At 37.0% G+C, this 25,884-nt stretch overlaps 1 protein-coding gene across 1 annotated transcript; it reads right to left on the reverse strand.

Annotated features, from left to right (window-relative positions):
• Positions 1-1,286: 1,286 nt before the first annotated feature.
• Positions 1,287-23,448, reverse strand: SPI1 (Spi-1 proto-oncogene). The gene is made up of 5 exons (XM_027642493.1): positions 23,088-23,448; positions 16,470-16,563; positions 8,985-9,172; positions 4,969-5,125; positions 1,287-4,296 (listed from the first exon to the last, which is right to left on the reverse strand). The coding sequence occupies exons 1-5, from the start codon at positions 23,130-23,132 to the stop codon at positions 3,980-3,982; spliced, it is 801 nt and encodes a 266-aa protein (XP_027498294.1). The 5' UTR covers positions 23,133-23,448; the 3' UTR covers positions 1,287-3,979.
• Positions 23,449-25,884: the final 2,436 nt, after the last annotated feature.

Raw genomic sequence — 25,884 nt, forward strand, 5'->3', positions numbered from 1 at the left:
AGTTTGAACTAAACTCAATGATTATGAAGTGAATTTTTTTGTGCAGAGATTCCAATGAGGGAGAAAAAAATAATAAGAAATTGAAGAAAGATGAAGAAATCAAGTGATACAAAGAGAAAAAAATTACTGAGGCAGGTTTACTGAGGAAAAGAAACCTGCAAAATACAGACTGTAAACCCTGTTGTAATAACAAGTGAAGACAAATACAGATTATAAGACTCTGACAGTGTATGGATTTTGAAATGAGGTTCTAGAGATACAGTTTCATGAAGCAGGAGACAAAAAAAACCCAGTAGATAAATTAGGGATGTACATATGTATTTTTCAGGAAGTTTGAAGAATTTGATAAATGTGGGCTGTCAGACAAAACCAAATAATAGCACCTTTCACTGCATTTTTCTCTGATGTGGGTGTGTAATTGCTCAGATCTAGAAATGTCTAAAACTCTCTTTGACTGAGTAGAATTAAAAAATATATACTATCACTGTAAATTATTACAAGCAGATTATCCTTCAGTATAGTAAGTGCAATTTTTCTACCAGCTACGCCTCTGATGTGTGGCTGGAAGGACTCTAAAATATTTTACAATCAGCATTTTGGATTTAAGTCAGCAATAGTTCTCTGACTAATCTTTCCAGAAAAATTGATTAGGAACCACTCAGCAGCTAATAAAGGTGGTTTTTAAAGCAGGCTACAAAGGTCATATATAAGTTGAATGTCCAGCTGTAGTATGAATACTTTCTTTGAAAGAGGATTGATGATATCCAACAGCAGTGGGCTGCAAAATGTTCCAATGAACTTACGCTAATCATGGGTGATCTCTCCAGATAATGACCTGACTGACCTTTTTCCAGTGTGTCTGCCAGTCTGGTACAGCATCACCTTCAGAGAAAATGGAATGCTTGCTCCTCTGTAATTTTGCAGAACCTGTGATTTTGTCACATTAATTATGGTATTTTGTCTAAAACAGCCAAAAAACCTCTGCTTGCATGTGCAACTGAATGGTGATAATTCAGCTTGATTAGACAGCCTACCATCCGGAATAGTTGGATTGAATGGGATACAAACAGTACTTTGGCAGAAAGGCATCATCATTTGGTCTCCTTCACAGCTGCAACACATGATTATTCACTCTTTATGCCACAGATGAAAAATCTAACCAGAAACAGATGGGGAGTAAATATTTTTAGAAATGGTATTTCAAAGAATTACAAGAGGAAGAGAAAAAGTTTCCAACTTTGGAAATAACAAAAATTTTAAACCTGCTTGTTAAATTATATTAATAGTATTTTTAAAAAATTTTAATTATAAATAATACTGCCCCCCGAAATATTTTTCTCAGATTCTTCCATTTACACATTACTTGTGGTCAAAAGCAGTATGAAATGCAAATTCTTTAATTCAAGTAAAAGTAGATGCTCTAAATTAACATTTTCTATTAATACACAGTGCTCAAATAGCTCATTTAAAAGTTTTTGTTGTTTCTGTCTGAATGCTTATTTTAATTTTGTATTATTTATCCAGCATCTAACTTGTTTTTATGGAAAACTTACTAAGAAAATGGAAAAGTAGTTCTCATTGATCTTAGAAAGCTTTTGATAAGCTTGAAATTGCTTTTGTGATGTCCTAAGCATCTCCACAATTAATTCACTATTTGACTCTTTCCAGTTATCATAGTTTTCCTGCAAGAGGAAATGATCCTTCTCCTCCAAATTATATCATCAGAGAAGGATCAGTTCTGCTTTTCAAGCTGCGTTTGTGATAAAGATATTTTTATGAAGAGAGGAATTATTACTCTAGTTTTCTTGAATATCAAGTCTGCAAGTCTGATGAGTGCAAATGTCTTTTATTTCTTTCTAATTCCAAGTCAGTGGTGGAGAATCATCATCAATACCAAGCAGAAAAGTCCTGAGTTTCTAGTTCAGCATTGAAGAAACCCATATTATGTCAGTGCTGAGTGTTGTTCTAGACTTCTGAGAACTACCTTCAGTGTCTTCAGCTTCCATCCTAAAATTGCAGTATGGATGCAGATGTGGTTTATAGGACGTAAATTTTTCCAGTGGAATTTTAGAAACAAAATATCTTCCTAATTTGTTTCGTAGATTTCACTTATCTTAACCCTAAGTGAATGAAAAATATTTGACTAGGAGAGTATACATGATCCTCCAGTAATTAAAAGTTGAATTGCAAGATTTTTTATAAGTATGAGAGGTAATTTCTATTTGTCATTCTTGTCTTGGATAGAGAAAATTCTGAAACCCTTACTTGCCTTTAACTCTCAGTTAATTTTTTAGTTGACTGACATATTTATCATGTTCATGAACTGGGAAGTAGCACATTGTGATGTTTTTTTAAGCAGGAACTTCTTCCTGTTTGGCTCCAAGGAGACACTGTAGCCCAATGATGTCACCAGACTTTTTACTTCCACAGTGAGATTGTTAGTGTAGATAACACTATGTTTAGATATAGTTTTGAGAACTCAGGTCTGTAAAAAGCTCATCACTGCCAACGATTTTTGGTTTCGGTGAGGAGCAAGCTCTGAAAAATTTCAAGTTAATTAGTTAGGTTACTTAGTTATGACTTTCAAATTGTCTTATTTGGCATGATGTACTGCATATCAGTACTGTTAAACAAAACCCTTCTCTTCATTCTAGATCTGCCTCATTTCGCCTCATATATTTTGGAAGAGTCATGATGTTTTCCTGATTTCTGGGTGCTTGAAAACCAATGAGATATGTTAAATAATGTTAAAATTTAAAATGATAATTTTCTTAGTTTTGGTTGACCTTGGATTTCATTTCTATGTTTAGATGTACTGGGTAAATTTACCATGGTATCTCAGGTATTGAGTTATCTTTTATTTTGCATTTTGAGTGTAATCTATACAATGAAGTTGTTATTAATTACTATTAGTTGTTTTACTGTAGGGACTAAAATCCACAGTTAAAATCTTGAAACCCTTTTGTATTAAAATTCTGCAAAGACATGATTAAATGCAACTTAATTCTAAGAAAGTTTCATAAGCTAAAATCAAGATATCACTGTGGAGGAAAGCCTGAAGAAGCAACAGGAGCAGTAAAATAACTGAAACCACAGGAGAATATGGCTAATTCTTATGTTAGACCAGACGGAGCTATAAATGCTATTCTTGGTATACATGAATAGAAATTATTCAGCTGGCAGGGTTTTGTTTGCACTGGAAAAAATAGTGACAAATATATATATCTCTATATGTGTATGTATATTTAAATTTACTTCAGTACTGTAATCTCTTTCACAGTAATGTATCTCACCTATTATATTTTTTACTGAGTTTGACAACACTGACGGTGTTTCTAGGTAAATTAAAAAGTAGCAACAGATGGAAAAGGCCCTGTAACCCTGCGTGCCTTTTATTCAGACATCACAGAAGACCTTTACCTGCATAACTGAATGAGCAAGATTTGTTTGTGAAGTAATCATTTATTACGCAAATACCAGAACTTCATTATATCTAATTTTATTAAATATGTACATGTTATTACTATTTAAAAGAACGAGTATCATTCCAAGATCTGCAAACTTCTCTCTAGCCTTGAGAGCTGAGGCAGAGCCTGTATTAATGCTAGTTTGAAAGCTGAAAGCTATCGCGGTATCACTGTGGGTGACACAGCACCACCTTTGGAGGCAAAACTTCATCGGCTGTATTTTTTAGTTACAATACAATCAAAAAAAAAAAATCTTTCCTGACAATAATATATTTGTACATTGTTTAAATTTCCCAACTCTGTCCAACTTGGAGGATGGAAGCAAAGAATTCTGTCATGGTTAGGATTCTCAGATGCTGAAGAAGGGAATTCGTACCAGAAACATCTGATGGTAAAGGCTGTTTAAAGGCAGAGAAGGGGGCACAGGAAGCAAAGACAAAGATGTGTCCATCTCCTCTGCTGGTATCCAGCCAGGAGGCCTTAATATTTTTCTTGCTTGGGGTCCCATGGCCTCAGTGAGGATAATGCTTCCTATCAGTGACCCCCCTTCCCATTACCTCTCCACTAAACTGGTAGGTCAACTTCTTCTTAACTTTCTTGACCTCCCCTGTCTTGCCATAGTTTCTCAAAGCCCGTGCCATCTTCTGGTAGGTCATTTTCTTGCGGTTGCCTTTCTGGATGCCCCAGCGATGTGCCAATGCTTCTTTGTGTTTGGAGGAGAACTGGAAAGTACCTTTTTCCTTGTCCACCCACCAGATGCTGTCCTTCATGTCCCCACTGCGAAGAAGGTCCAGAAGGAACTGATACAGACGTATCTTTTTCTTGCTGCCTGTGTGAGAGTCAAAGAAACTCAGTGGATCATTATGATTTGTGTATAGTTCCTGGTGAAACAGCAGAAAGTGTATAACTGTTTCAGCTAGCTTGTAACTTCTTCAGTTTGCAGCATTTATAACAATAAACAGTGTAACACTGTGAGGACATAGTGTGGATTGATGTACCAAGAAGAAAAAGCAAGAATAATTCCAAAGGCCAAACCCTTGTTCTGAAATTAATTTTCTAATTAGAAGCTAATTGAAAAACATTGCTATTTTGACACTAATCTAAATCTATTTTTGGTAGGTTATACAGAATGTGACTCTCAGGTACTGAGCAAAGAGAGCTAAATATTTTTTTAAATCAGTTCTTGCTTGACCTTCTTGCCTTGGTTTTCCCATCTCTTAATGGAATTTGGAGTAGAAATGGCAAAAGCCCTTTCCATTCAGAAGCCTGAATAAGCAAAGGAGAAGGAGGCAGTGGGAGTACATGAAGAAATGAGATATAAACACAGTTATGGCTGTAAAAGATTAGGAAGACAGAACGGTGCAAGGACTCAGGCAAACGAAACCTATGGCAGTGGGATAGAACACGAGCACAGCAGTTCTACAGTTTTATTAATTATCATCAAGGTAATATAACAGCTGCTTACCACATGGCTTGACAAAGTCCCTCTGTTTTCACTGACCTGTTTCTCCATGCATAATTCCGGGCCCAGGGTCCACACCATCATTCTCCCCGTCTGATACCTCCAATGGGGGACTCTGCCTCTCCATGTCCTCCTCATCAGAACTGGGCTGAGGTGGAGAGGAGTACTGTAGGCACATCCGGGGCAAATAGGACACCTTTTGGAGAACAGAGTAGTAGAGGGAGGAGACAGTGATAAAGAGTTGAGCATCAGAATTAAATGTAATGAGGAGAATTACAGAGAAAAGGGGGGAGAAAATAAGAGGTATATGAGTGTTTAGTGTAATAATGAGTGACTTAGTTGTTGACATTTATAATAGCTACCATCCAATTAAGAAACACTTTCAGATAACAGTCAACACTTACACACGTACAACGAAACACTTTTAAAAGGGGGAAGGAGGAATAAGGTTGTTAAAGTCAGAACTTTCCCATATGTTATATCCTTGCAAGTAATATTGCCCCTCTTCCCCTACACGTCCCCCAGCTTGCATTCTTCCTAATGCCTTTCTGATCCCTGTTGCTTATCCACAGAGTAAAATTACTTTTGAGAACAACTTTTTTCTAACACAGTCCTTCTGGAGCTATTCTTTTAAATTTGAAAGAGCTGAACAGTTCTGCCTTAGTATGGCTGGCTTTAGCTCTGTTGTCCTCTTCCTTTCTCAGGCATAGCACCTTCTGACAGCACTGAATCCCTACAGGACTGCATCCAAATCTGGAGATGGGGTTACACAGGTCTGTCAGCTTTCTGTCTTGAATTTCCCCCATGAGGAGGGGAATAGCCTTAATACTAAGATAAAGGATACATCATCTTGGCTCACATTCTGTTTTCCTGAGTGGCTATCTGAAAATTCCCCATTAATGGGGATTTCTCATCTGCAAATCTAGCAAGTAAGATTTTTGGGTTAAATTCTCTTGCCCTTATATAGAGGTGTTGTTAGGAGTAGTGTGGGATATACCTCAGTTCTGAAAATTCTCAGTTGCAGTCTGGTTTGCTAGGGATCACAACTAGTTGTCACTAGAATTGTGGCAGCTTCTTATTTAATAATGAGAAACAGATCAGTATGAGGGCAGAGAGTAAGAACCCAATTCCTTCATTACAAAAACCAGCCAACATCCCCCAAACCCAGCAGCATATAGAATGCAGTTTTGATGAAATGGGACAGATAATAGTCCTTGAAGGTGAACTTCTTTTGAACTGCTTTTCTTTTCCTTCACTGAGAAAGGATGTCTTGAACCTGGCACCCTTCCCATGGGACTTTAGGCACTGAAGTGGGGAGTGGGTGTTCATGAGTCACACCACCCGCCCCATGTTGGACTTTGCTGAGTGGTGCTTTTCAGATGAGTTTTGCACCAGCTTAAAATGTCCCAATAAGGCATGTGCAAAGGGCTGGTTTTGGGGTGCAGCAGCTGGCGGTTAATGAGTCGGCAGATTGGCTGGAGCGGATTGGGCAGGAAGGGCAGGATTGGGCAAGAGTGTGTGTAAGCTTCCTGCCAGATCCCCAAAAGCAAAACTTCAGCCCTCACCACAGAGTCACCTTTAGCTTTTTACAGTTAAAAAAGCTGCAGTTTCAGGGGTAGGAAGGAACGGAGAGACTGCCATGGGGGAAGGGGAATGAGAAGATGGGACAGGGTCTTACAGGGGAGGAGAACAGGCATTGTTGCCCCTGAAGATAAAAAGGTTGTGGAAACCTGGAATGCTCTGGGAGGTGGTGTGGGAGTAAGGAAACTGCCCTTCTGGGAATGGAGTGGGATGGTGGGAGAGTGTAGTGGAGGAGGGAGGGGTACCGTGTCTCACAGGCAAAGGTAGTTGCAGAGGCCTGCCTGGGGAGTTAAGTAAGCTTTTCCCATGCTGTCCCCACTTTTCTCGACTGTTGTATTTTTGCTTACACTTACTTTTCACCTGAAACTCAGCATAGGCCAATATAGTATCACACAGTTAAGTTACACAGAGTCACAAAGGACATGCCAGTGTGTTAGAAAGAGTCAGGTTACTAATACAATTCTGGAGAGAGAAAACTTAAAAAACTATTAGCTACTTTCCATATTCTGTTGTTGTCTCAGGGGCTGTGGCACCCGTGTGAGGTTTTCCTCTTTCTAAAGTTCTTCTCACATTTTTTCAGCTTTTTCTTTCATTCTGCCTCCAGAATTAATATTCTTTTCTTATATTATTATTTGTGAGACCCCTGTTGTCAGGTTAACAAAACTTTTAAAAGAAATCTTGTTCAAGACCAGCTTAAGGCTCAAATTTGATTTCACAAAACAACGTGATATCAACAGAAAATTGAAGAAATATTTTTGAATGTTATGCCTTTATTTGCAAACTCTAACTCTGATATTGCGTGACAAGCTTGGGTGTAGTTAGTAACTGGCAAATTCAGTGGAGGATTAAAACTTGCTTCCCGCTTCTGTTTCTTTGCCTGGGACTGTGACTGAGACACATTGGAGAGTAAAACTCAGAGCATGCCAAGTACCATTTGCATGAGCTACTGTAGGAAAAAATCTAAAGTAAAAAGCCAAAGGCCTCCAGCTGGTAAGGAAAAGGAGGGTAATGGTGAATTCTACCTACTAATATCTGCAGCTTTGTGTGAGGTAGGGCAGAGAGAGACCACAGTGCTCTTTATAGAAAGTTGTAACAAAATTAGTTCCCTGCCTTTCATCCTGAAATGAAAGATGATAGCTGAGTAGAATGAAGTGAGATAAGCAGAAGCTCCCCCTCTTGTTTTTCTGTTGTGCTTCCAAAGACATTCATAAAGGGACTCATTTTCATCCTTTGCCCTTGGGTCAGAGATAATGGTTGGTCATTAGGTACTAGCAGTTGCCCCTAGCAACTGAAACGACTTGAAGCTTTCCACAGACTGCTGTTCCATGAAGCATTTTTTATATTTGTAATTTTCTGTTCCTAATTCTTTGTTTGATCTACATCTTATATTCTATTCCTGATTTTTTCAAGGCTTGCAGTCAGTTTCCTGTGGACAGTGTTAACTTGCTCACTCTATTTTTCTCTTCTTTCTTTTTGATTAATACAGTATTTATATACAATTTCAGTTTGCTTTGAACAAAGAAACCCCAAATGACAACTACATGCATGCGGTTTGTCTCATGAAGTTTCAGACTCGGTACCTTTATATGCAGAACTGTAATCAGCAAATGCTTTTTTCTCTGACTTCAATTCTACTCTGTCTTGTGTTTAGGACATTGTGTGTACCTTGCCAGCCTTGGAAACTCCTTAGCACAAGATCACTCAGCTTTCTACTGCTCCCAGAAATGACTTTGGGCACATTCTTGTAGGATCAAGAGTTAAATGTGATCTCAACACCCGCAATGCTTAGTATCTTTGCAGTATTATGGAACCCCTTATAATTTCAGCATTAGTGAGAATTCACTGGTGCTTTGGTGACTATCTTCACTGCATAATGATGTATCTTTTTCATACAGAGAAATGACTGGCTTCAAGTAAAATCCGAGCAAAGACAGGACAGTGTGTTTTGGCTTGTGACTTATTTACTCCCACGTAGAAGTACAAGTGGGTCCTTCTTAGCCTGCGGTAAAATTACTAGTGGCTTGTTAGCATTTCTAACACAAGTCGTGTAAAACTGTCAGGATTGCTTGGAAATATTTAAAACTTTTCTACTGCTTCAAGGCTCAGAATACTTCTCGGAAGTCATAGCTACCCTTGCTAGGATGATGCAAAGCTTCTCAGGTCCAGTTCATCTGCAGAATTACAAAACAGTTGATTTTCATTCTAAATTAAACAAAAATTTGAATTTCCAAACTGCCACAAAATGCAGTTGTCTTTTTAGACAGTTTGAGGAACATGACTTCTCATTATCTAGGTAAAAAGAATACTTAAACCACATTTGTCCCAAGAATGAAGAGTCTTGCATCAAGTGCAGGAAGAATTTGTGCAATTAATTTCAGCAATCTCTTTCATATAAGAGTATGCATCCCCTAATGCATTATTTTCCTTAGCATTAGTTGTCATCCAAAATTTTGAGTAAGTGCTGGTAACCATACCTGATGGTTGAGTCCGATGTGTGTGGTTGGGATTGCAGAATCCAAGACATGCATTTGTTCAATCTCCATGTGCCTGTACAGCTGCTGTAGCTGAGGAGGCTGCACACTCTGCAGTTCTGTGAAGTGGTTGTCTCCAAAGGTCTCAAACTCACTGTGCATGTGGTGTGGATGGTATTCCCAGTAATGATCTAAAGAAAGTAAAAATAGATCATCATTACAAGATTAAGAAATTTGGCATTTACCTGGATTTCATTGATTCTTTCTCCTGTTGCTGTCCTTTCTACTCTTTCCACACCACCCCTGTTGACCTGTCTCCAGCGACAATCTGTATAGATCCCTGTAAAGTTTCTTTCCCTAGTCTCATCAGTTCCTGTGGCTGGAAAGTAATACTTAGGCCACTTTAATTAGGACAATACTCTTAGATGATGAGATGGATTTCAACGATAATCTAGCACAAGATGCAAAAGACATTAATGTTGGCACCTTTCTCAAGAAAAGACCATAACAAGCTTCAAGACATTTTCATTCTTGAGGCAACAAATTCTACTGATTTATATACTGTCATATTCTTATTATACTCTTCCTCAATGCATGGAAATAAGGAGGTGGAAAAAATTTAAAGATTGTTCTGCAGTTATCTTCAGTCTTTATTTTACTGTGCTAGCAAAATTTCAGGAATGCTGCAGAAAAGGCACTTTTTTAGATATTTCCTGTTATCACATGTTATATCACACATTTTTAAGTAGCAATACTAGAAAATAAAAGGATAAACTTTTGTGGCAGTCTGGTGCACGTTGTTTACAGTGTGGCTAAATTCTGATGCAGACTTTTTCTCGACCATTTTTATCTCTTAAGAATGTTTGAAATTCCTGTGACAATTTGGATTTTTTTTCAAAACCATAAAGAAGTACTTAACCACCATCCTGTTTCCTGATTCATTTACCTTTGAAACTAAATTCCATATAATTTTCAGTTTTAGATTCTGGGGTTTTTACTTCAACATAAGCCTTTAAATTTTTTAGAATTTCATACTTGCTGCTCAAAATTTAAAATCTTCTAGAATAAATGTGGAGCACTGTAAATTCTATTTCTCTCTTACAGACAGTAGCTGCATACTTAATTGTGCACACATTTATGTGCAACCTGTTTTTAAAATCAATGTCAGCATCATGTCATCTGCTCTGACTGAAGCAGAAACTAACCTTCCATAGTTTAACTTTCCTTGCATCATTTATGCCTGGCTGAAATGTCTTTATTATATTCAGTATAGCAGTCGTAATTTATTCCTTACTATTCCAAGTTTTCTTCTCTTGTATTATTATAAATAATTTCTGTCCTACCCTTCACATGTTTTCAGGTCATGTACTGTCATGTACCCTTGCAATCTCCTTTTAATTATCACTTAACCCAGTTGCATGTATTTAGGCCTCAGTCTTTCAATACAAATCAGTACATTCACTACTCTAATCTTACTTGTGCACTTCTTCAAGCTCCCTTCCAACTGCTGACATCCTTCTGATAACAGAACTGAACACAGTGCTCTAAGTGTTGTTGTACTGAATTTATAGAGGAACAATTATCTCATTCTGGAATGTGATGTTATTGTGTATGATATTATCTGGACACAAATATGCTATTAATATTTTTTCTGAAATACTAGTTTCATTCTTTCTTTCAGCTTCTATCTCCTCATCCTTCCCCACTTATGTTTCAAACGATTAAGTCTAATCTCATTGAGGATTTGAAATGCAGGAGAGTAACCAGAATGTGGCTTCCTTTAGAGGGAACTCAGTGATATGCTTGTATCAAAAATAGTTGTACCTAAAAAGTTGTACATTCTTTTAGCTGCTTTTATGCTCAGACCAGTAGAAATTTACTTGAAGGCTCTATCAGACAACTTAAGACACCAGGGCTTATTTTTTTCCTTCCTACTTTTCTGATTCATGGATAAATCACCTCACTGCATAAGAAAGGGATAGAAAGGTGCTTACAAAAGCATTCAGGGAGCTTCTGCATTACTTTGTAATTTCTTTGGTTTTTTGTGTGGTGCTTTCTGTGAGCTGCATATGGATTTTATAGCCGCACGGTAATTACAGTACACAGTAGCACTTCTTCATGTTGTAGTGCTAGAGAAAAATTTTGGTTTCTCTGGTAAAAAATTTGGTTTTATGGGTGCAAAGAACCCAGATATTTTTACATCCACATCTGCACCAACCCAGGAAATGTCAGTTTCTGAGTTTGAATCCATAGACTGTCTAAGGCTGTGTCTTGATACGAAGCTTTGGGCACTTTCAGTGTGAAATTTTTCCATTTAGTTGGAAGATTGAGCCACACTAACTTGCATTTTTTCTGTGTTAAATTGCCACAGATTTCTCTAAGTAGAGCCAACCCCTGAGGCCCCATATACCATGTGCAGTTCTGCACACTAAAGTGTTGAGAATACATTGCAGGAGTAATCTAAACTCTTCTTCCTTAAAATGATCTGGCTCTGCTCACTGTGCAGAAAGTGCTCTGTCAGATGACCCCTTGTCATTGATAATCTATAACAGAGAATGAGATCAATGCATAATTGTTAGGATGACAAAGCCCAGGGAAAGGTCCCTGAGGCTGTTAATGGTAGATCTTCAGCTGTGGAATTTCTTACTAGCAGCAACTATAGTGGTCAAGAGAGAACACAGACCATTTCCAACATGCATAGCCATGAGTATCTGTGCATGCTCCAAGTGGTCTACTTTGGATTCTTCTAAAATATTCTTTTATCATCAGTCATGTTTCTATACTGTAAGATACCTCTTAGTTTTTTGAAGCCTATGACAAGGTTACCGCTGCTCCAGAACTTTTTAAACTTTTCCCTTGGTAAATAAATTAACCTATGGAACACTATTTATGCATACCAAGATTAATCACTATTTACTATTTACCCTATTCATTACTAAATTTCTTTATGATGGATTTCGGTGCTGCTGTAAAAATACAGTAACAGAACAGTACTATTAACACTGCATTTAGGCCTTAAAGTGATCACATAATAATATTACATTACAAAATAAGTCTGTCAGAAATTAATTCAACATAATTTTGGCCAAATATTCAACTTGTGACAGGAGGAAAGGTCCTTACTTCTTCCTAAATTATTTATAATTTCCCAGTGATGTTTAGGAAAAATAATATTGGTTTAGTAACATTAAAAGAGAAATTCCAGATCTGTCTTCACAAGCCCCTCTGTGGTGAAGTTATTACACATGAAAATGTATTTAAAAAAATCATCTAAATATCTGTGTCTGCTGATATTTGAGTTATCAGCAACTATTTACTTCTGTGTTTTTGTTAGTGTCACATCAGTAACACATAGCAACTCTGTTGTTTTCTCTAAAACATGAAGGTGGAAGGAAGAAAAAAGACAGGAGAGAAAAATTATAGAAATGGAAAGTGTCTATTCTTTGGGTAAAGGAAAATGTCTTTAAAAGCCAAGCTATAGCTACACAATGGAGTCATTATGAGACATTTCGTGTGAAGTGAAAGAGGATGTGAAAAAAATTCTCTTTTGTAGAGACATGGAGATCATGTTTGTTTTGGTCTTGCATGTAGTGAAAGGTTAGAGGAAGGACAGTCACAGATTCTGAGCTCCCTCCCATGACAGAGAGGATGTTAGCCTACTGGGAAGCATTAGTGGACCTAAAGGCATTGTGTTAATATTCACTATAGAGGTAGATTCTCACTTCGTGAGTGAGAAAACATGACTGAACTTTCTCCATTATCTTCTGATCACTGTAAATGGCTTTGCTCTTGTAATAGCTGAATAATGTTAGAACCAGCAGTTAGAATGTGAAATAAGCTTAAGGAAGGTATTTATAATAAAAGTGGAGCAACAGTCTAAATTGGCATTACGCAGTGCAAAATCATGCAGAAATTCATGAGCCAGCTATTGAACCGGAAATGTAACAGCTCTGTCAGCACAGCGCTCTGCCTCGTCTGAGGAGACGACTGCTGGCATGGCTGTACTTGTGAGGGCTGGGCTAGTGTTTCTGGGTGGTTCTGCCCTGGGTGGTACAGATTTTCCAACACATGATGAACTAGGAGAGGGTTTCTTGCAAAGTCCCATATCGCATATCTTACATGTTCCAATGTCTGAAAAAACAAGTCAAGGAAAAACCCCATGGAGGAAATGAGAAAAATATTGAAGGACACTGGAAAATTAATGTCTTGATTAATGTCTTGAACAGAATCATTCTTGGGAGAAATGTTGTGCTTCTAGGCAGGGCACTAGTCTTATCTATAACAATATTAGGATCTCATTAACTCCCACTTTACAAACTTCATTATTTTAATAATTCCAAATGTTCAAATACCTATGAGTCAGACCCCAACAAATCATGAGAATGGCTTTGAGGGAAGGGGATTTTTTAATGAAGTTTGGAATTCTTTCTCTCTTTTATATGGCATTTAAGACTAAGATTTGCATGTTTGGACTTTCTTCCACTTCTGCATGAGCCAGGATCCTAACAAAATCAGAGCTGAGATTCTTAAATGATCATATTACTCCAGAAGGTGGGACAAAAATAAAACCCTAGATCATGGGATCTAGTAAGTTCCATGAGACTAGAAACAAAATGAACAAGAGTCAGCATTCAGCTTCATACAAAAAGTGATTTTTCCTAAACCAATAATGTTTAGTAATAACTTAGAGGTAAAGCTGCAGTGGAATTTTGTAATTACTAAGATTGCATTAGTGTTACAAAATATGCTGTGTTACATTTACAGACTTACAAGCCCAGGCTTGGGTGATGGACTAATACATGATCACTTGAAGTAGCTTCTGTACTGCATGACTGTGTCTCTGTTTATTACAGTATTTAAAAAAATAGCTAAACTGCAGTATAGAAAATAATTGCACACAATACCTGTGGTGATGAACATATTATGGTGCATTTTTGAATCTACTATTCACTTACTGGCAAAGATTTCCTACGTATTATATTAGTGGAACATTGTTTTGTGTGATTTTATGCCCCTTCATGTAAATATGGAGTAAGGGTTGCCTTCAGCATTGTGTTTGAGAAAAGGGTTGCCTTCAGCACTGTGTTTGACAGTAATGCAAGTAGCACAGATCTACAGACTAAGATGTTGCCATCTCCCTTTCACAAAATTAGTTTGCTAGCAGTGAGAGAGAGGTAGTCTGATGCTTAAGGAAAACTTTCTATTTCTTTAGCAGTCAGTTGTTGGCATAATGAGAAGTATTATTCTGTCTAGTATAGTCTATTTACATTAACTGGTAGTTTTACATTGAGGTTGATAGTGCTACTGAGTGACCTGCAAAATTATTTTCTGTGCATTGCCAGTGATCTCACTGTCCCCCAAATTGAACTCTGTTCTTTTTTCTACTTTTCCCCCCCCATCTGATCAGGTTCTGTCTCTTTCACTGCTGTCACTGCAGCACTTTATTTATTCCTTTCCCCCTCCATTTTTCAATCACCGTGCTTTTATCCTCATTGCTCTGAACACTCAGTACATATTTTGGAAAGTATTTTGTGGTGTCCCTTTCCTGTTCTTTTGCACGGCACTTCTCAAGATCCACTACTTCTGTCATGTAAACAAAATGAAAGCCAAAGTTCACTTTTTCAGTGTTTATAAGAAAGAAGAAAAATGCATTAGTTGGTTCGTTGTTTTCTTTCTTCATCTCTATTCTTTGGTTGTTCATTGCTTTTTTGGACTGTGAGAAATGCAGGACAGCATAGGGCACATTAGATATTTAGACACAACCAACTACAACATAGTTGCTTTCATAAATAAAAATTTGATTGAAATGCTCAGGCTGGGCTCAAGTTGCCTCTTCCATAAGCACTTGCTGTAGGAGTTTAAAACATTAAACAGGATTTTTTTGGGCCTTTTGGACAAATGCACACAACTTTGGGAACAGACAAATTTCTGTTCAAAGTGGGTGTTTAGGTACTGCTTAGACTATAAGTCATATAGGTAACTACTCAGTTTTTGTTGTGTTCATTAGGATGAGTAAAAACATATTAATGATCTGAGAAATGTACCCTAGGAACAGCCTTCCAATAGAAAAATGGGAAGTAAACCAGATGGGATGATAAAATTATGAAAAATAAAGGGATATTTCTGCTTGAGGTAGCCTAGATGTAATGACAGAAAAGTTATTTCCCAGTGCTTTTTCCTACAAGGCATCTTTTATATTTATTGTTTAATTGTCTCAATTGCCTTTTGAGATAATCAATGTTATCCTCATTTTACGAGTGTGTAAACAGCTACAGGGTATAATGTAAAAACCCTGAATTTCCATGTGGAATTTGCTGGGTTTGATTAGTGTGACTAACAGATGCCATGAGATAACTTATAAAAACTGAATTAATTCCTTGTCTCCAGGTGTTGAGAATGCCATTGGGATTTCTTGAATGCAATGTAGAGAACAAATTTAGGTAGATATCTTTTTCAGTTAAATGCTCAGAACAATCCTCTACTGTAACTAACTGTTCCTTAAAATGGTTTCTGCTGCCACAGGCAAAACAGTGCTATGCTGTGAGTAGTTAATGTGTTAAATTAAACAGAAATGGGTCTAGTTGCTCTATCAGTGGGAGTCTTTCAGGGAAACTCCAGGATTTGCAGGGACTGCGACAAGTAATACAGTAGAACGGTGCTTTTCCTTCCTGAGTCAATATTGACTCAGGTATTTCCAGGGTGGTGTTGCTGGACCATTGTATTTCACAGGAGACAAAATTCACAAAACAAGACATCACCTCTGCATTGATTTAGAGTCCAGTGCAGTGCCCAGAAAACACCAAAATATAGGCACCAAAGCTTTTAAATCACGTACACAAATTGAAGTAATAAACAATTATACAGCATTTTTATACTGAGCTGTGTTTACATACAAACAGCTACAAGGAAGTTTTACATAGATTTAGAGAGAGGAAGTACTTGGGTGTACTGGAGGAAGAGTGAAAGTTAAAGCTAGGTGTGGCAGCATACAAAAGACATAAAAAGAAAGAAAGAAATATATGAAGTTAAAAAAGGCCAAATACCAAAGAAATCTAATTAAAATAAAGGCAAAAATAGTTTATCTAGGACCTAAGTCAGATAGGAATTGGAAATGGGAACACAAGAAGAGAAATACAGTATTGCAAATTCCATGTTCTCAAAGAGTTGTGGAACAAGATGAGTGCTTTTGATCTGCAGAGGAAAGTAAAAATACAGCAAAGATAATGAAGGATAGAGATCATGAGATCCTATCTCCCTAGAAGCGCTTTGCATCATAGAGTGCTTTCTAAAATTCTCTTTCAGAGAAACCCTGTTGCAGTTGCTGGGTTGGAACAGTACCATTAAGCGGAATAAAATAACTTTGGTTTCTGATTTGAAAATATCTGTCTATATATTATAGATCACTGCAACAAAATTATTCTTTCCTTGGATGTCCTAAATCTGTTTTCTGTGAGACTTTATGCTCCAAGGAGATATTTTCTGACTTACCACCATGGCTCTCTCCGTCACTGTTGAGATACTGGTAATAGTCATGGGGTTGTCGGTAGAGGTCTGACTCATAGGGTACCATGTCTTCAGAGGGCTGTAAAAAGAAGAGGAATTTTTAGAACCATAAGTTTACACAAATCTCTTCCAAATTATTCACATAGTTAGTGAAGGGGTGATGTCAACCCATTTTATATTGCCTAGGGAAAGAAAGGGGAGATTTCAAGTTATTTTTGAATCAGCAGGAATAAAATGCATGACACCAAACACTGGTTTGAAAACAAAAAAAAGGAAAAAGAGTAATCCCAGTAGAAAAGACACCCAGTTTGTGTAGCAGAACTTGTCCTGTGGTAATACACAAGTCCTTAGTATCCCACATGTGGGCCTTCTGAGGATACTGCTTAGAGCCCTTGTGGACATCAGGCACAGCATGGCAGGGAAATATTTTCTTTGGTAGTAGCAAACATTATATTATTGTTGTTATTGTTATTATTATAGTTATAATTGTCATAGTTGTTATTGTTGTTATTGTTGTCATTATAGATGATGATGATGATGATGATGATGATGATGATGATGATGATGATGATGATGATGATGATGATGATTACACACAAAAGAGAATGCTGAAACTTGCCTAAACATATAATTCTGATTGTTTCTAGGAGGTCTGATTAAATGGTACCAGTTTGTATGCAGGTAATGACATTGACAGAGGGCATAAAACCATTTTCTTTCTTGATTTTTGTCCAAAATAAACTCTAAATGTTTGCTGGTTCCAATCAACTACATGGGGCTCTTATATATGTGCAGAGAAAGCTTAAAAACTCCAAATGTGGGGCAAATACTGAGTTGTGACCTACTGGATGTTTAACTGTAGAGTTAAAGTTCTCTCTATCTTCTTAGAACAGGTGATATAGGGTTACTTTCCCACTTCTCTTTCTCCCCAGGCCTAGTATTCCAGTATGAATATTGATTAGGATCTTACGTTGTTGCAATAAAGGTCATCTGTTTATTATTAGTTTTGCACAGTTTCATTGCTTCACTTGATGTTCCTTCTTGTTTTTTTCCAGAGCGAGGAGTTAGAGAAGGACAATGTACTCTATGGGGTTTTGTTAAACTTTAGTCCAGTTAAGTTTGTTACAATATTTTCTTCCAATCTGAACAAATTCTTGTGGTGTCAACAGCAAAAGAGAACTCAAACACCTTCTTGCTTTTTCTTTTGAAAGGAAATTATTCCTAGTAGGTATTAATAGAAACATTTTAATTCTATTAATGACTTCAGCATAAGTAACTTTAAAGGACAAATATTTAAAACAACATGATAACTTAGACGATGGACATATTTTTATGTTCCTATGTTTATATGTTCATACACCTATCTGTATATCTCAAATCCCTTATCTCCCTCCATGAATCTGTCTCATTTTTGGAACATCTGCATTTTGTAAGCTTATGCTATGGTTACAGCATGACAGAAATGCAGGCAAGCTTCTCTTTTTCTTCCCTCTCTAGACTACTTGAGAACATGAAACCTAAGGTAGCAGCTGCCATTAAAATCCAGATGGAGGTAGTAGATAAGCTGCTATCGAAAGGAAAAGACTTTTTTCTTTAATTCTTCTGGTTAACTCCTTCAGTACTTTCTGTTGGAATTTGGGAATTTAAAGACTGTCTTTTTCTGAGGACTAAGATATTAGAACACATACCAAATCCCCCCAAAAAAACCCAAACCAAAACAAGAAAACCAAAACCAAATCAAAACAAACACAAACAAACAAAAGCCCAAACTTTCAGAATTTACTTTGGACCGTGGTTAATCCTTAGTAGCAGTCATGTGCTATATTAATGTATAATTAAAATGCACTGGTAAGATTGTCTAAAAGTTCATGGCTTCCAGAAAATATACACTAGGCGGGAATCAGATCCATGGAATATTCAAAGACTCAGGAGAAAATCTATTGCCTAGCTGTCAGCTCCAAATATAGTTGTTGGTGGTGGATAATTGCTTTGGGGCAATCTTGAGAAGATGACAACCCACAATAAAGACAATCTAAAGGAAAGACTAAGGAAAAGGGGCAAACTGTCATTTAACTGCATCCACAGCAGGAATACCAGTGAAGAGACTCTTCTCATTTCTAGTCTCCAGAGGATGTAGACACAGTCTCCATTTCCAAATCTATGTGATTCTGATAGAATTGCCCTTCATCTACACAGAGATTTAATGCTAAGTTGTTTTCCAGATTTCAGAGAGGTAGTCAAAGAAACCAGTACAATGTGCCTTCTCTCTGATGCCTCTGGCTTTTCTCTACGTATTTTCTTGATGTTCTCTCTATGGTTATATGTATTCACTCATCTCCATAGCTTAGACCTTTGGTGTACTCTGATCTCTGACAAGAAAAAGTAATGAGACTGTAGTTTGCTCTCTTTAGGATAAAGTTCTGAATGGAATTTCTACTTTTCATTATCGTTGCAAATTAGCTCACCCACTCCCCTATTTCCTTTCTATAAATATATGCTTCCTGTTAAGTAACATCAACCTGAAAAACATATAAACTTGTGCCTTCATATTCAGAATGGTAAATTTGTTATAACTCAAAGGAAAGCATTCATATTGTATGAAAGGGGAGACCTCAACATCCAAATGGCTTATGCATATGATGTTAGTTGAGAAAAATGGAGGTTAAAAAGGCTGTATAAATGCATATAGTTTGAAAGAAAAATCTTTGTTTCTTTTCAACTAAAATACTAGAAACTGACAGAAATTATATATAAAAAAAAATCATACCTAAATGCATCCAAGTTTGTAACTCTGATAATTATTTAGCCAAAAGTAAACAAATTTCCTAAGAGATCAGCTTCCTGTCAATCTAGGCTTAATTTGTTAAAATTTCCACAGCTACATCAAAGTATCTGTCACTTACATCTTTACAGAAGTATAGCCAAGCATCAGTCCAAAAGTAGATAACAAATACACATTTTAGACACAGGAAAGAATATTTGACTTTTCCTAATTATATTTTTCCTTTGTTGTCTCTTCCCAAAGATTTTCCAACTCCCCCATTTCAGACCAATATACATTAACAGGCAATAGTGCCTCACAGTCTGAGCTGAGAATGAAGTATTTTACCATTCAAAAGCTACTTTTACAAGTTCAGATGTGTATTCAATGATTAGAGCTAAAGGAAGGTGTGCTAAATAGACTCTTAAAACAGTGATTCACTTAATATTTACAGATCCAGCTGGCTGCAGAGCGAGTTGCAGATACTCAGCATCTAAGAGTCTGCTGTTATATAGGGCATTGGGGTACTATAAGCTCTGTTTTGAAAGTTTGGGGCTTAAAATGTCTTTAGTAGGGATTCTTGGAATTTTTGTCCTTGAGTTAGTTTTCTGTGCAGTGATCCATTTGATAAGATATGCATGTGTATATCCTTGTTAAGTCATGTAACCTGGACCAATCTGTCCCCACAAATGACTTGTAATGGCACTATTTTCCATCTCAGTGTCTGATCTTCAAAAGTACAGTAACTAACAGAGGAAGAGGTATATTAAATATTAAAAAGTTTGTTTATCAAAAACTTAACCAGGTAGTGGTAAAAGGAGATAGTATAGAATGTATTCTCTCTGATTATCCTGTGGGAAGGTGGGATTTTTTTTTCCTATTCATTAGAGAAGCTATTTCCAATAACCTGCTTTTAATTGTTTCTGTTTTTTTTAATAGGGGGTTGTTGTTCTTTTTTTTTTTTAAGTTTCATTAAAAACTCTTTCTCTAGTTAGAGAGAAGAGGCTTCTCCATGTACTGTTGTCGCCTCTTTTACCAATCTTTACCCACTTGCCCCGTCTTTCTCTGGAAGTCCCCACCCACACACTCATTTCATCATCTTACTGATAGCACTTCCATGACATTGAGCTGTTTTGTTTCCCATGACAAAAAGCAAAGAATGGCTTATGTTACAATGTAATATATAACTGATGACAAGCTATCAGTTGTTTTCACTTAAAAGAGTGACAGAAAGCTTTGTTAGGAACTCATAATTGTCACAGACTTTGACAAATGAAGAGTGGCCTTCATCTTCCATCTTTGCCTGAAACTACTCAGAGAAAGTATGGTTGGCATTAGTTAAGAGAGATATATTGAACCTAATAGCACTCTGAAAAGTCTTGCTATTCACCAAGACTTTGTCAGATGATTCCAGGCAATTGTAAATTCACTAAATGATGATCTTTTTTTTGTTACCTTGATATAACTATTCAGTGGCACGTGATTCAGAAATACTTCACACAATTTCCAGTGATGTGCTGCCAAGTTTTAAGGCCAAGATTAACTGTATTTTCTTGGAAACAAATTACAGTATAACTATTTTAGAGAAGATGAGTAAAAATATTAGCATGATTACTCATTGGGCCAGCCTCACTGGACCGTATTGGCAAAGCAGTTATGTGGAACACAGTACTTCTGTGGGGCATTTTTGCTCTCATGCAAAAATACTTAATTCAAAGCTGTGACTACAGCTAAGTAGTCAAAGGTGGCTACTTAGAGATTCATGTATAACTGGGACCCTCTTTAAGTCATGTGTTTGACTTAATAATTTTTTAACTCATAGCACAACTTAGTTCTTCGTGCATTGGAAGACATGGACCCAGTTTGCAGAACTTCCCATACAAAATTCCTAATTTTCGGATGAAGATAGAATACTCCTAAACCATTTAAATAATGAACCTAAACCATTTTCCAAGTGAAGGGTAAGAGTTTTCTAGCATAGCCAAGAGGAAGGCAGTTACAGACCCACCCTCAACTGAACGGGGAGGGGTGGAGGAGGGAAGTATTGCAGCAGAAACCCTTGCCTAGAAACAGGCCTATGTCTCCCTTTTGAAAAAGCCCCAGGAGACACAGACATGCAGGTCTCTAGCTGGCAGTGCCCGAAGCGCACTTAAAGCAATTTTGAAAGTACAAACCACAAAATTATTATTTTTTGGACATTTTATTCACAAAAATAAAACTCAAATTGCCCTATCAAGTGCTTCTGTAAGGTGTAATTGTATTTTTACTACCTGTTGTATTTTTCATTCAGAAGGAGTTCAGACAGAATATTAACTGCAACACAGGTTAGAACAGGAGCAAAACTGTGTTAGATTTTCAATCCATTTATTTAATATATGCCCTGGAACTAAATACTGAAAAAAAGAGTCCAGAAAAATTGTCTATGAGTGAATGAAAGGACAGAAAATTACCTGTTTTTTTTTTCTTTATGGAGATGTTTGTTTCTGGGGTGGTTGAGGAGAAGACTTATGTTGCTTTTTTTTTTTTTTAAGCCCAACAAGCAACACATCGAGAAATCTCTGTGTACTGTTTCATTTTCTCAGTTTCTTTTCAGATTTTTATTCTAATGCACTTACAGTAGGTCCATTGGGCAACTCTATGTACTTAAGAGAAATTATTTTTAAAGTTTTCTCGCCCTTTGGGTAGATAGGGGATTTCAGGGACACTGATGATAAATTAAGAGAATAACAGAGACACTGATGGTAAACTGAGAGAATAAAGGGTCTCCCCAAAAAGAAGACAAATATTTTCAGTCAGCATAAATACTGAACATGACAGGAATTCAAAGGACCATTGTTCTGGATGGAAAATAAGGAAATATGACTTTAGCCTTCATTAAATGGGACAAGACAAATAGAAAACTCTATACAAGTTTTTGTTAAAAAAACTGCATTGTCTCTTTCTGTGCTCTGACACATGTATAGCAACTGCTGTAAGTCATCTACCACATAAAAAGCCAAGTAAACCACCTGATCTGGCACCTCTTCAGCTTCTACAAACCTAATGAAATCTAGTTAGGGCCTCTTTTATCCATTCTACTTAGAGATTTCCCATTAAGGTTTATTTCTGAAAAACAGGTTAGTGACATTATGTTCTTCATAAATAATAATTTTTGAACTCACCATAAGATAAACTAGAGCAGTTCAACAATGCTTCAGAGTTAAGAAAAGCATAAAACAGTCTCGAAAGCACACAGAAAAATGTATACCTTAGAGAAAACATTGAAACTCCCAAATAAGGACTGAGTTTTTTTTCCTCTCCTTCGCAAATTACTTTTTCAGGATAAGTGAATTCAAGAGAATTCAGTTCAAGACAAGATGAAGTTAGAAACTAAAATGCCATCATTTCAAAGAGCACAGAGTTCTAAAATCCGCAATACACAAAATAAACATTCAACAACTCTTCTCTCACAGATTGGTAGACAGTTAAATACATAAACTATGTCAGAGACTCCAGATAATTAATAACTACAATCTGAAGAAAGACTTGGCTTTATATCACATAGGCAACACTGAAGAAAAGAGATTTACTGGCTTGCTATATTCATACTTTACAAAAATACCATACATTTAATCTGTGAAAACAAATGGAGATCAAAATCAGATACAAGTTTGGGGAGGAAATGTTGATTTCCCTTTCACTGCCATGTTGTCACTAGTTTTATAGACTGACCTAAGCCAAACTTCCTGACACTACAAATACAGACCAAAACACAGATATTCTCAAATAATAATACCTGGTTTATTTTGCCTTTTTCTACTGAGCCCAATGATCTGTATTAGGAATAAACCCAATATACTCACAGGGGGAATAAGGGGAAATCCTTCCATTTTGCAAGCTTGCAACATTCAGCCAACTTCTCAGTGTATTTTTCTTAATTCAGTTTTCAAAAATCCAGCATAACTGACTTGAAAAAAATCACATTAAAAAAAAAAAAAGGAAAGAAAAAAGAAAAAAAGAAAAAAGTGAGATCCGCTGAGATCCTCGGACTCTGTAAAGTCCCTTTGCAGTGGTGGATCTCAGGATAGGAGAAGGACCCTAACAAGTTTTCATAGTTTGCCCTAATAGGTTCTGAGGTGAACTTCTTTCCAAGTCGTATGTGAAGTTCCTGATTTTATCAAATGTCTGTAGAAGGAAGATAGTCCCTGGGTCTATCAGAGCGCTGTGACATCACACTTTAGCCAGTTTGCATAAATCTCTCTCATTTATGGAGCTGCGGCGCTGCAGCAGGAAGTCTGTGCTCGGCCAGATCTGCCATGGGCAGGTGCTACTGTATAATCAGATACCCAGAGCCCAGGCCTGCTACCAATAAACAAGCATATGGGTACAGCACTCTGTGGAAGACTATGTGCTTCCAACTGTAGATGAACCATAACAATGGTGCTGTTCTCTGGTTTAATGGTATATCATAAAGACACAGTCCTGACAACTTCTGTGAGGCCAGTGCAGTGGCATAGACTTGCTTTAATAATAGTCCTGTGTTGAAATTACGTGGCAAAACTTAGCAGGTAGGAAAAAAAGAGTATGCAGTTTCGAATACACAGTCTTAGGTTTATACAAAACACTGAAATTATGCCCATGAGACTTTTGTCATAAACTTTGCAAGAGAGTAATTGGTTCAGTGAAAGACACTTTGTCTTCTTATTTGTTTCTTGTGGATTCTTTTCTTTTGTAGCTCCTGCAAGGAGAAAGTGAGTAGGGAAAAGGAGAAAGTATTACATGTCCCACGCAATGACTTGACTTCTCTCAGGTCCTGAGTGCCTTCAACAGCAAGTAGAGAATGAAATTTAGAGACTTCTGTCTACAGAGTCAGGTACAGAAATTTCTTGTAGAGATTTTGTGTTATGTCTTCTCACATGATGTTTTCCACACTCTTCATCCCACCATTCTACTTGCATTTGGCTGCAGTGAAAAAATGACTTTCATACAGAGGTGCTGGCAGTGGCCAGGGGGCAGGCTGTAGGGAATGGGACTGGTCTACAAGGGGAGAACACTCTCATTCTGCAATATACCTTCTTGCTTTGCAGTTAGCTACTAATGTCTTGTAAAAGTGAAGTTTCATTGTCTGGGTTGTTCCCCTTCAATCTATGCCCATGTGCCACAGGTTCTGCTCTTGAAAGCAGCCTGCTCACCACTCACCTGTGTCTATGTGTGAGGGGGAATTTCAGCCACTACAGACTTCCTCCCCTATACAGTGGTAAAACCAGACGGCTCACAAGTTCCTCTCGTTCCCCACCCTCAGGAACTCAACAAGCAAACCATATTAGCAATGGGATAACATCAAGAACATGATTAACTCTTTAAGCCCCAAACTGAATTTTGTCAGCATGAGGTGATACATAAGCATTTCATTCTAATTTTATTCATATCATGAATTCTTGATTATAACCTAGGATTAACCAAGATGCTTAACAGTCCAGTTCTATCTCTGAGATGATTCTCAAGCCTCCCCCTGGATACCAGACTGGAAGTGAGCAAACCTTCCGGGGAGAAGGGAGAGAAGTAAAGTATAGATCAGATGATAAAACTCAGTGCAAACAGAGGAGACAGGAGTGAACAATGGCACACACAAATCTTACAGTGGGTAGTTGAATAATAGGCGATAAAAGCAACTGTGGAAATTGTGTGTCTATTAAAAAGGCTATTCAGAACAAAGAAGATATGCTATCTGATTCATGGCACTCTGAAAGACAGCTTAAGCAGCTTTTGAAAGATTCAAAAACTTAGTGTTTTACACAGAGAGGCTTCTATTAAAGTGGAATGCAACTATATTTCATAGGCTGGAGGATATTTCTGCACTGCCTCTTAGCACAGGAAATTACCTAATAAGGACATATATTTTGCGCCAGCCTCACTGCACTCAGGGAATGCTAGATTGTAACATTATCAACCAGGTTTAAACATACGGTAATCATAAGTGCACCAAGATTATCAACATAAATAATGAAATTGATTCTCTGTATGGTGAATTAGAACTAAATCATATGTCATAAAGTTTCAGGACCAGCAGAAAGTCTAACAGTTGAATAAGCTTCTTAAGAAGGGGAGTATCACCTTAAATGGAAATGCTAAAAGTGAAATAAAATGCTTGTTTAATCTACCATATTTCTATAGGAATATCACTAATAACAATCTTGCTAAAATTCAACACAGATTAGTTTCTCACTATTGCCTATAACTGGTGTCTTATTCTTGTTCGTAATCACAGAATCTTCTCACCCCTAAAGTAAGGCCTACTAGAGACAATACCGTTACCCCAGATTCTTGTAGTTACATTATTAGATGACTTACATGCAGAAAACAGATGAAGTTACAAAAAAGTTGTGTAGTAGAGAACTGATTTCCAGAGGCATATGGTGCGAACTACTACTCACAGAAGGTATTTTGATATTCAAAAAGGTTTTTGAAGTAAGGTAGGGATGCTTCTCCATGATGGAAATTTGGAGAACTAGAGAAAAACATGGTGAGTTGAAAGATTAAGTTTCTGAAAGATTATTTCTGAAAACATTTAACATTCATATTAAAATTTTCCCTCTAAGCATCACCTCACTGTGTGCAGCTTTTTGAAACATTTCTTCCCCTACCTGTAGCCATTTATTC

Source organism: Corapipo altera, unplaced genomic scaffold (assembly GCF_003945725.1).
Source record: "Corapipo altera isolate COAL_440 unplaced genomic scaffold, ASM394572v1 23b, whole genome shotgun sequence".
NCBI classification, from domain to species: Eukaryota; Metazoa; Chordata; class Aves; order Passeriformes; family Pipridae; genus Corapipo; species Corapipo altera.

Bases quoted from the DNA above. Each gene is read 5' to 3' on its own strand.
- SPI1 (XM_027642493.1), bottom strand. From the start codon at position 23,132: ATGTTGCAAGCTTGCAAAATGGAAGGATTTCCCCTTATTCCCCCT. The intron at 5,126-8,984 runs GTATGGTTACCA...GTTCTCCAAAAG, and splicing joins ACATCGGACTCAACCATCAG to GTGTCCTATTTGCCCCGGAT. The intron at 4,297-4,968 runs GTCAGTGAAAAC...ACTCTCACACAG, and splicing joins AATTATGCATGGAGAAACAG to GCAGCAAGAAAAAGATACGT.